At 36.7% G+C, this 12,204-nt stretch overlaps 1 protein-coding gene across 2 annotated transcripts in view; it reads right to left on the reverse strand.

Annotated features, from left to right (window-relative positions):
• Positions 1-316: 316 nt before the first annotated feature.
• The window catches only part of LOC127427953 (protein FAM107B-like), a 59,314-nt gene continuing 47,426 nt past the window's right edge, over positions 317-12,204 (reverse strand). For both annotated transcript variants that reach the window (XM_051675928.1, XM_051675929.1), the window contains 3 exons: positions 11,876-12,107; positions 4,013-4,169; positions 317-1,887 (listed from right to left, as the gene is read on the reverse strand). In XM_051675928.1, coding sequence (XP_051531888.1) covers positions 1,771-1,887; positions 4,013-4,169; positions 11,876-12,107 — 506 coding nt within the window. In that variant the 3' untranslated portion in view covers positions 317-1,770. The remainder of the gene's footprint in view (positions 1,888-4,012; positions 4,170-11,875; positions 12,108-12,204) is intronic.

Raw genomic sequence — 12,204 nt, forward strand, 5'->3', positions numbered from 1 at the left:
TTAATGAATGCACTATGAACTAACAATGAACAATTTTATTTTTGTTAACGAACATTAACAAACATTAATCATTCCTGTAAAATATTAATTGTGCATTGTTAGTTCATGATACCTAATGCATTTACAAATGTTAACAAATGTAACCTTATTATTAAGTGCTACCATAATGTGCTTCATGTGGCTTTGTATTTAATATGACTTAATGTATACAACTGACTATATTAGGTTACAGCAATAAATGTAATTTTAAGAGCAAGGCCAGGTAGAAATAGCTCCTTTAGATTACAGTGTAAAAAGAGACCACAAAGTCAATGTATACATCTTTTTTATTTTTTTTATTTTAGTTTTTTGTTTTTTGTAAGTACTTTGTTTATAGTCATGGCTAAAGCTACTGAAAATACAAGTAGCCTATACTTTGCCATATTTAGTCAGTTATCAACTGTAACAACATCAAAATTAAATTAACATTAAATTAAATGCAGGGCAGAAAATATGAATATGTACATAACCAAGTAATACATTGATTGTTGTATTTTCCATTGGCTTTAGGAGCCAATAAATGCAAGAATATTTTTTTTGTGTGTCTTAAAAAACGTATGTTAGAAACAAATAAATCATTTTCTGAGAGAGAATGTTCTGAACCTTGCACTTATCCTTGCTCTCAGTTCATTCCATAGTGCCCCATATTATTTTTCTTTTTAAGTGGTCAATTTAAGTCAAAGATTAAAGCAGTCCATCTTCTGAACGTAAACCCCATTCTTTTTCTTTCAGACACAAACAGCTATTTGCTTTAGGGTACATTTCATAAAGATGAAATTACAAACAAAATCTATGCAGAAATGCTTGAACCACAGAAACAGCCAGGCAGCCTCTCCTGTTCTGTTATTTTAACAAAGGCACTGGAGTAAGCACAAACATTTCCAAACCAGACAACTTCCCTCTTATTTTACACAGCTCTAACTATCTGTTGTGTCAAATTAGAATGTTAGCTTTGTATCAAGGTTCACTTGTGAACATTCACAAAATCATAATTTTAAAAATGTTTCTTAATTACTGGTTGTCATTTTTGAGCTGTAAAATAATGATCTCTTGCACACAGTTTCATGGTCTCAGAGTTATGCTTCAAATCAAAACCTTTGAAAGGCTGAAAATAATCTTAGTCATTAGGTTCTCTTTCAAAAGTGTCAAGTGCTGATTGTTAAGTATTAGAGACAATGTTCAAATTTAGGCAATGAACATTTGGCGGTTAGATAAGCAATCACTTGTCTGGTTATAATGAAATGTTTCTCTAATTGACACCTTAAATGTTCTGCCTCTGTTTAGAGATCAATAAATGTCAGAAGACTATTTATTAACTTTGAAACAACACATTATACCTTGTTTTCACCCTTTCACCTTGTTTGAATAAACCAGAACATAGCTATCCATCTATTCAAACAAGAACTCATAAGCACCTTCATCTTTAACTTATCAGATCCAATCTGGAGCAGATACAGTAAAATGAACAAATCTAAACCAAACACTTGTTTTCTCCTTGCAGTCTCTCAAAAACCCTTGAGCCTCAACTTCCTTGTAATGTGGAGCTGTAACAAAGGCTCTTGTACTCTGCTCTCTGTTAACCTGCTGCATAAAGAAGTGATGGTGTTGTTGGTGTGAGTCAGGAAATAGAGACGCACAGTCATGTGGGTGGTGTTTAGGAGCTGCAGCAGGTCTCTATGTTACTGGTTGTGCACAAACATATGCACATATGGATCCAGTCTGTCTACACCCTTACACCTCCTTCTCTCCAGAACTTGTAAATGATGTTCGTCTCAGCTTCTCCTTCACTTTGATGAACTCCGGAGCGTTGCAATTACTGTCCTCCAGTCTTGCTTGTTCTTTCTCCAACTAAAACACCAAGAAAGTCAGGTTACTTTCCAGTGGAGCTGAAATATCTAGTATAACCTAAAGCAGGACAATCCATTCAGCAAATATTTGATTGTTTTCTTTTTTCTTTTTTTGTGTTTTTTTGTTTATAACAGGTCTCTTCAAATTTTTTCAGGCCAAGGACCCATTGGTGGATAGAGAGACATATACATTGACATCTACTGTACATTGTATAAAATAGGGCCTTTCCCACTGGTGGTACTAAAGCCCATTTTAGGTACTTTTCTCTGGGACTAGTGATCCAGGAATCACACAAAGACGGAAAGGCATCTTTATAAAGACGCGTCTTTAAAAAGACGTTCAACGTCAATGTGTGTGTTCTAACAGAGAAAATATACTCATTAGCAGGAATATACACCCTTTTAGTGCTGTCGAAGCGCCCAGGGGCAAAATCTGCACTTGTCGTGCAGAAGGAGAGAAAGCCACTGGAAATGCGCCGTATATCCAACAGCATACACTTCTTAAGAGGTGAATGGAACAGCAGTAGTATTCAGCTCGCTGATAGTACAACCGCTCGGCTACGAAGAAAAAATCTGAATGAGTAGTTGCGAGCCAGCTCCTTTTATACCCGTATGTCCAAGGGAGTGGCATGCAAATTCCACTCGCCAATTCTCACTGGCCTTTTGTCAAAAATCTGAGGTGTTCGTGGCTCTCAAGAGCGACTCCAAGTGTCACTACATCGACACACTGTCGAGTGAGTGACAGAAGGGGAACCCCAGTTTAGGGTGAAGTAAATAGGACAGAAATATATTAATTTATCTTTAACAAATCTTATCCTGAAAATAATAATAATTCAGTTCCACAGTAATAATTTATTTCATCTGGTTTCTAAAAAAGAAGTGAAGTAGTTTTTGCACACCTTGTTCATTCAAAGAAAATGTTTTAGTAAAGATATATGAATGTAAATAAGATTTTTTCATTAAGCTTCCATATAGCTTCCAGTATAAACATGCAAATCAATGAAAATGATTACATTTTACTCTCCCTTGTGTTATTTATGTGAAAAACTGTGGGAAACATGCCTTCATCATTTTTATAGCTTTAATAAATGTTATTTAATGCCTTTGAAATATTAATTCTACATGGCTACAATGGCTGTTTAGATGAAATGATGGTTCCTCTGATTAAAAAATAACAGTTTTATCCTATTTCAGAGCAAAAACATAATTATCGAGATATATATCGAATATCCTCAATTTGCTGAAAAATATTAATATAAATTCTGAAGCCATATCACCCAGCCCTATTTCAAAGTTATAGCCACAAGACGTAAACAAAATGTTTAAACAATTTGCGTGTTAACGCGATTTTAGTGTGATAAAATCACTTACTAACCTTTTCTGTGTAAAGTTATATCCAATTTTACAACTTCGTTGCCATGATGACATAATGCCATTAACCCTAAAATGACTGCAAAAACGTTATAAACAACATTACAGCTCAAATAATACACTAGTTTCAACATAAGAATTAATGAAGTTGCTTTTATAAAATTATAAACTTCACATTTCTGCCTTTAAACCCTCCGAACATTGGCCCCATTCACTTCCATTGTATGCATGTGCCTCACTGCAACCTCAATTGTTGCTTTTTAAAAATGATTATTTTTAAAGAAAAAGAAGGGATGAGTCGGAATAATTTTTTGTGTCAAACATAATGCTACAAATGCCGTCGACTGAGCTTAACTTGCATTGAACACAGTATAATTGTAATTTTACTTAACAATACACTTTAATAGAGGGACAATGTTTTAGCTGAACTTTAGCTTTTAAGCACTGGCTAAACTTAAATATATATATATATTTTTTTTTTTTTGTTTTTTTTTTGGTTAAATGCATATTTCCTTTTTTTCACAAAAATTATTTTGAGATCAAAGAATAATTGACAGACCCCTGCAGAACTGCAGTGGGTCCACTATTGAAGACCTCAAATTAATTTGATACACATGTGGCATATTTAACCCCCAGAGGCAGTGAGCTTAGTATTGTAAGACTCCTAAGATAATGGGAAAACTAAAAGGTTACATAGACTAGGACCCTCATTAGCCCATATCAATTTTACACAGGTGTGGATGAATGGTTCCTACCTCCTCCAGTTTCTGCTGTCTCTTGAGGAGCTCCTGTTCCAGTGGAGAGATTTTCCTCCTGGCCTCCTCCTCCTGCTTTCTCTGTCTTATCATCTGCTCTCTCTTCCTTTGCTCCAACACTTGCTGCAGTTCTGGCTTATTCTCCACACAAATTCCCCTGAGAAAGAGAGGGAGAGCAGAACATAGTAAAAAAAAAAGAATAAAATTGAAGAAATAAAAATGAAGAGAAGAAATTAGAATAGAATACATCAGAAGAAAGTAACAATATTAAGATAGAACAGAATAAAAAAAACTGAATACAATAGAGAAAGAGAAAAACATATAATATAATAAATTAGATGAGAGAAATAACATTTAGTGTAGTGTAGAATAGAATAGAATAGACGAGAGAAATAACATTTAGTGTAGTGTAGAATAGAATAGAATAGAATAGAATTAACCACATGGGCCAGTGCACTTAATTAGCCATCCAGCAGGTGGGAGTAGTGTCATGTTTTATCAGCTCCATGTGCTCAATAAATTTGCTTTCTTACAGCAAGATGAAAATGTGTGCATGAATGAAAAATGTATGATTCAAGTATGGAAATCTGTGTATGACTGGAAGTCATTAATGTAGCCTGGGAAAATGTAAAGGAGAATCAGGAGACCTTGAGATTTGATTCCCGTTATATCTGATTTACATTTTTTATTTTTATTTTTTATTTTATTTTTTTACATCAGGCAGAGCATCCATTAATACTCCACTGTTCTTACCCTTCTGTTTTGAGTCTTGCCATCTTATTCATATCGTGGCCAATTTAATTGATATTAGAATCATTTTGACAGCTTTGATGTCTGAATTGTGTACTGTACTTCAATCTTTGACTGCAGTATGGCAGTAAAATTATCAAGTACAAATGAAGTCAGAAGTTTACATACACCTTAGCCAAATACATTTAAACTCAGTTTTTCACAATTCTTGACATTTAATCATAGAAAACATTCCCTGTCTTAGGTCAGTTAGGATCACTACTTTATTTTAAGAATGTGAAATGTCAGAATAATAGTTGAGAGAATGATTTATTTCAGCTTTTATTTCTTTCATCACATTTCCAGTGGGTCAGAAGTTTACATACAATTTGTTTTGCCTTTAAATTGTTTAACTTGGGTCAAATGTTTTGGGTAGCCTTCCACAAGCTTTCACAATAAGTTGCTGGAATTTTGGCCCATTCCTCCAGACAGAACTGGTGTAACAGAGTCAGGTTTGTAGGCCTCCTTGCTCAAACACACATTTTCAGTTCTGCCCACACATTTTCTATCAGATTGAGGACAGGGCTTTGTGATGGCCACTCCAATACCTTGACTTTGTTGTCCTCAAGGCATTTTGCCTCAACTTTGGAGGTATGCTTGGGGTCATTATCCATTTGGAAGACCCATTTGCGACCAAGCTTTAACTTCATGGCTGATGTCATGAGATGTTGCTTCAATATATCCACATCATTTTCCTTCCTTGTGATGCCATCTATTTTGTGAAGTTCACCAGACCGTCCTGCAGCAAAGCACCCCTACAACATGATGCTGCCATCCTCATGCTTCATGGTTGGGATGGTGTTCTTCAGCTTGCAAGCCTCACCCTTTTCCCTCCAAACATAATGATGGTCATTATGGCCAAATAGTTACATTTTTGTTTCATCAGACCAGAGGAAATTTCTCCAAAAAGTAAGATCTTTGTCCCCATGTGCACTTGCAAACTGTAGTCTGACTTTTTTATGGTGGTTTTGGAGCATTGGCTTCTTCCTTGCTTAGCAGCATTTTAGTTTATGTCGATATAGGACTCATTTTACTGTGGATATAGATACTCGTCTGCCTGTTTTCTCCAGCATCTTCACAGGGTCCTTTGCTGTTGTTCTGGGATTGATTTGCACTTTTCGCACCAAACTACGTTTATCTCTAAGAGACAGAATGCATCTCCTTCCTGAGCGGTATGATGGCTGTGTGGCCCCATGGTGTTTATACTTGCATTCTATTGTTTGTACAGATGAATGTGGTACCTTCAGGCATTTGGAAATTGGAAAGGATGAACCAGACTTGTGGAGGTCTACAATTTTTTTTTCTGAGGTCATCGCTGGTTTCTTTTGATATTCCCATGATGTCAAGCAGAGTTGGAAGGTAGGCCTTAAAGAGCACCTATTATGGTTTTTAAATGTGCCTAATTTTGTTTTAAAGGTCTCATACAATAGATTTACATGCATCCATGGTCAAAAAACACTTTAATTAGTTCATAAATTAAATTGCAGCATTACCTTTTTTTCGCAATGTCAAAAATGACTCCTTCAATGATCCGTTCTAAAGGATTCATTCTAAACTCCTCCTTTCAGAGAGCCTACTCTGCTCTGATTGGTCAGATGTCCCAGTCTGTTGTGATTGGTCTACCGCTTAGTGTAGTGTTTGAGGGCGGGTCAAAGCTGTTCGCGAGCAGCCAGTGAAGACCAGAGGCAGATTTTTTTGTTACCAAATTACGTAGGTTAGTACATGAAGTAAGTCTGGAATTACTAACGACTCGTTTCAGGTGTTCAGAATCGGTTCTTTCTTTTGGGAGTCAATAACTCCATTTGTCGTGCACTTTGATTTTTTAAACTTTGCAGACTTTTTTACATTCACAAACAGCTATATAACACACTACATGAAAGGTAATATTTGAAAAACCATAATAGGTGCTCTTTAAAATACATCCACAGTTACACCTCCAATTCAGTACACCTCCTATCAGAAGCTAATTGGCTAATTGTCTAAAGGCTTGACATCATTTTCTGGAATTTTCCAAGCTGCTTAAAGGCACAATTAACTTAGTGTATGTAAACTTCTGACCCACTGGAATTGTGATATAGTCAATTAAAAGTGAAACAATCTGTCTGTAAACAATTGTTGGAAAAATTACTTGTGTTATGCACAAAGTAGATAAACAATCCTAAACAACTTGCCAAAACAATAGTTTGCTAATATGAAATCTGTGGAGTGGTTAAAAAATTAGTTTTAATGACTTCAACCTAAGTGTATGTAAACTTCTGACTTCAACGGAATATCTTAGCACACACTCAAACCAACGCTGCATAAACTCTCATGACTGTCTCTCAAGGTGCCAAGCTGCTGTTAACATGAGAGATAATTATTAACTTTAGTGCCAAGATAGACATACTGCACAGACTGCTAATTAAATTAGGTGTAAACTTGCTCTCTCCATGGGGAGGTGTCGTCAAGGCTACTGAGAGGAGGGAAAGGAAGGAAGTGTGTGTGTTTACCAATTCAGAACATGTGGGAGTTCCAATTAGCATCCCTGCTAATTTAGATGGTGTCCTTTAAACTGAGGAAACAACCAGACAACAACAAACAAACACAAGGGGCAATTAATGAAGATAACAAGAGAGACATCAGGCCCCAGACAGCTCCTGAGTGTCCTCATTATAATAACAGGCTGGTCTATTGTCCTGTTTCAACTCTCGACTATGAATAGTAACTTAGCGAACATTGCTTTGATCACTGACATCGACCTGTTCCTGAAATGATCCATACTGTAGATGGTGTCCATTTACCTGTCATGGCCCTGAGCATGTATAATAGTGATATCTGAGCTGTATTTGTCTCTCTTTCTTCAGTGTCTTCTTTTAGCATCTATTCTTTTGACTGATAAAGTCAGAGTTTAGCATTGATTCTCGAGATGTGAGATAAAACATGTCCCACACCTTAATCTGCCATTAGTTTGAAAAATAGCAGCATTTTCACTTAAGAATAAATCTTGTTCTTAATACAAACATTTGATCAAAATTATGACATTATATCTCACTACCCTTAAAACCATCCACGAATATTAATTCAGTAGTGTGCAAGTTAATGTAATCCTGCATTGAGGATTGTTTAAACATGTTTTGCTCGCTGTTGCTGGTGGAGGGCTCGAGGCTCAACATTTGACCCGAGCTTGAATACCCCCTGGATTATTTTAGTTATTAATGAATAGACAGGGAGAGTTGGGGTGGTGGAAGGATGCCGGAAAAATCGTCGCAACATGGAGGTAGCAGCTGTTTATATTCATTTACTCTGGCAATATTACTGGCCAGATTCAATTAACATGCTCCTCCTGAACTTTGTTATAAAACTCCATCTCAATAAATCTCAAATATTAACTCAATACTTCATACAGATTAATATACAGTATATATTGCACACAAACAAAAATATTTTTTTTCTCCATACAATGCAAGTCAATGGGGTCCAGCATTTTTTATGCTCCCAAAAGGACATAAAGCATAAAAGTAATCCATCCAACTCGAGTGGTTTAATCCATGTCTTCTGAAGTGATACGATTGGTTTCGGGTAAGAAATAGATAAAAATGTAACTCCTTTTGCACTATAAATCTTGACATCTGCAGCTTCCTTGGCATACATCAAGCAAGCACAAGGAAGTTTATGTTTTGTTTTTTTTGTTTTTTTGTTTTTTTTAGCTTGAAAGTGTTAGACCCCAATGACTTGTGATGTCATTGCAATGTCCTGTTACCAAGCGACTGAGCAATGCTAAACGGAACGGTAACACAGAAGTATCTGACAAGAAACTGAAGGACCTCTGATTCCAGCCTGATCTCCTGAAAATTATGTGACTGTGGCAACATTTTTGCAGAATGACATTATGTGGTTCAGTGCACGTATCACAAAAGAGGCAAAATGTCCACTGTTTGGCAATAAAAGTGAGTTAAATATCCTCCTAATCAGGTTTTGTAGGTTCTATCGAGTTTTAAATCATCAAAACCTAATTCCCTAACGTAAGCCTTAAACCTAAACTTAACTAAAGGTGTCATTAAAGCAAATGTGTGGTGAATAAACGCATTTGCTTAAAAAATCACATCATTTTGTGGTTCTTCTATGACACATTCGGTCCACATGTCAACTCGCTTGCTGTGCTGGACTCATATCCCGGTCCTTTATGTTGCAAGTGCAGCGCTCTATCAGTTGAGCTTTCCTGCAACTTGATCATGCTTGAATGTAGTGGGTTATAATAGGCTACAAACAATAAAATGTATTGCCTTTCAAGTCATGTGCTGTCTTGTGAAATGTTTTGATGTCATAAAATCACGTTGTGTGAAAAGGAAGTGTTTATGAATTTATAATCTGTCATTTTACTTGTAGTTTTCGTAAAAGTGAATAAAACCTATTGCTCTTGTAGTGCCTCTAGTGTTTATTCCACCGGAAAACTGCAGCGATACGTAGAACAAGGCACATAAAGCTCATTTTGCAAAAATGTATCAATAGTAACATAATTCTATAAGACAATGTTGTCTGATTCAGATTAACTGGAGACACTGGCTTGTTTTTTGTTCACAGATTAATTTTCTCTGATAATGTATTTGTCATATTAAAGGAATATTCCAGGTTCAATACAAGTTAAGCTCAGTCATCAGCATTTGTGGCATAATGTAGATTACCACAAAAATTTATTATGACTTGCCCTACCTTTTCTTTAAAAAAAGCAAAAATCTAGGTGACAGTGTGACACTTACAATGGAAGAGAATGGGGCCAATTTCTGAAAGTTAAAATACTCACTGTTTCAAAAGAATGCCTCAAGAAATAAACAAAATGTGTGTTAACATGAATTTAGTGTGATAACATGAATTTAGTGTGATAAAATCACTTACTAACCTTTTCTGTGTAAAGTTATCCACCTTTTCCTGAACGCAGAAGTGTTCCATGATTCAACTGTTTTCACTTTCCGGTCTCCAGTGTTTTCACTCCCATCGGCGTAAATTCTCAGTGGGTAACTGATGTTTAAGGTATTACATTCATAAAAATGGTCAAAAAACATGCCGATACTTCACAGAGTCGAGATGACTGTTTTTAAAAATAATTTTTTTACCCCTTTTCTCCCCAATTTGGAATGCCAAATTCCCACTGCTTAGTAGGTCCTTGTGGTGGCGCGGTTACTCGCCTCAATCCGAGTGGCGGAGGACAAGTCTCAGTTGCCTCCACTTCTGAGACAGTCAATCTGCGCATTTTATCACGTGGCTCGTTGTGCATGACACCGCGGAGACTCATGCTACTCTCCGTGATCCACGCACAACTTATCACACGCACCACTGAGTGCGAGAACCACTAATTGCAACCACGAGGAGGTTACCCCATGTGACTCTACCCATGTGACTCTACCCTCCCTAGCAACCGGGCCAATTTGATTGCTTAGGAGACCTGGCTGGAGTCACTCAGCACACCCTGAATTCGAACTCATGACTCCAGGAGTGGTAGTCAGCGTCAATACTCACTGAGCTACCCAGGCCCCAAGATGACTCTTTTTTACAGTGCTTCACCTGAGTGTGAAGATGACATTAAGTGACGGCCCGTTGTTAGTCACGTTGATATCATTAATTATTCTGAGTTGTTATGACAGCCAACAACTGCACAAGTTGAGCCTGAAATAAATTTTTACTCCAAGTAACACTTAAATGGTTGTTGTTCTCCTCTGGATCGCTCGTTTTGGCAGTTTTTACTTGGCGTCTTGAGACCAGAAATAGAAAACAGTATATTAGTATCATCATTGGCGCCACCCAGTGGTTGCTCAGGAAAACTGTGGATAGCCAATTTTACAACTTCGTTACCATGACGACATAATGTCAACAAACCCTATAATCCTAAAATGACTGAAAAAATTACAATTTAAACAACTTTACAGCTCAAATAATACATGAGTTTTAACAGAAGAATTAATGTAAGTGCTTTTATAAAAATATAAGCTTTAAATTTCTGCATTTAAACCCTCCAAAAACTGGCCACATTTAGTTCCATTGTAAGTGCCTCACTGTAACCTCGATTTTTTGCTTTTTCTTTTTTTTTTTAAAGAAAAGGAGGCGAAATAACATTTTGTGGTAATCAACATTATACCACAAATGCTGTCGACTGAGCTTAACTTGTATTGAACCCAGAATATTCCTTTAAAGCCTACATTGGAAAGAAATGTGTTTAGGTTAAATGTCAAGAAAATATAAGTTATATGCACCCCTGCAATTACCGAATCCTACAATTAAAAAAATAAATAAAATTCAGTGTACTAATAGTTGTAATAAAAGACAACAGCTAAAAGTAGTGATAGACCAATATATTTGCCACGCCGAAAAATTGGCTAATACATTTTGAGATTATCGACACTGCGAGATAACCGTGCCCACTTGGATGATTAAACAAATTGTCCAGTTCCCTTAAGTTCCATTTTTGAGAGAGTATTGAGTAAATAATGTGTAAAATAATGAAAACTTTTAGCAATTTAGTGGATTTGTTATTTGCTGTTATTAAAATATGTCAGGATTATTTTGGCCATCAGCCACCCTGCTCTCTAGATTTCAGCAATGGCATCAGTCATTGAAAAAAACCATATTGATCAACCACTAGCCAAAAGACTTGAATGCACAATCACAACAGCCAAAGAATGGGTTCAGCTGTGCTGAGAAACATTTTAAGCCATTTCCCTGCTCTGTATGTTTGTGTTAGGTACAGTCTGGGGTTTGGTGCCTTAACATTTTCAGGATTTACCCAGCTCATTGTTATTCAGCCAAGGTTTTACCACTAATCTACCATCACCCTGTATGTGTCCATGTGTTTATGTGTGTGCATGTGTGTATGTGTATTTAGGAGAGGCAGGACTGTTTAGACATTGACTCCCTGCTGATCATCTAATCAGCTCTACAGTGCACACAGGAAAACTCCAATCAAGAAAGTTTGTTTTCGGCTCATTATCAGATTGCAGAGTATGGTCACATAAGTTCATGAACAACTGGACAGTCTACATTAAGTGTTTCATCCTTGCATCAGTGTGTATGTGTGTGCATATGTACACTTGTGTATCCTCATACCGTTTATGGTTCATAAGCAACTCCCTGTGAAGTTCCTGGTGGCTTTTAGAGGCTTTCACTGGATTGACCAGCTTTTTGGGCTTGATAAGGTCATCATCCTCTGTCATGTAATCGGGCTGAGGAGCATAACTGGCCACTGGGGGTATCTCGCGATGAGGGTAACCATATGGATCCCTGTCCGGAATTCTTGGCTGGTGAGGCTGTTCCCATTGGATATCAGCATATGCTGAGGCTGAGTAGAGAGGGAGAAAATAATGTGAGACGAAGGACTGTTAAAAAATGTTAAAAGGAAGTAACTTTTCCCTCCTGACATGTTTTTACTGGAAGCC

This window comes from Myxocyprinus asiaticus, chromosome 37 (genome assembly GCF_019703515.2).
Source record: "Myxocyprinus asiaticus isolate MX2 ecotype Aquarium Trade chromosome 37, UBuf_Myxa_2, whole genome shotgun sequence".
NCBI lineage: Eukaryota > Metazoa > Chordata > Actinopteri > Cypriniformes > Catostomidae > Myxocyprinus > Myxocyprinus asiaticus.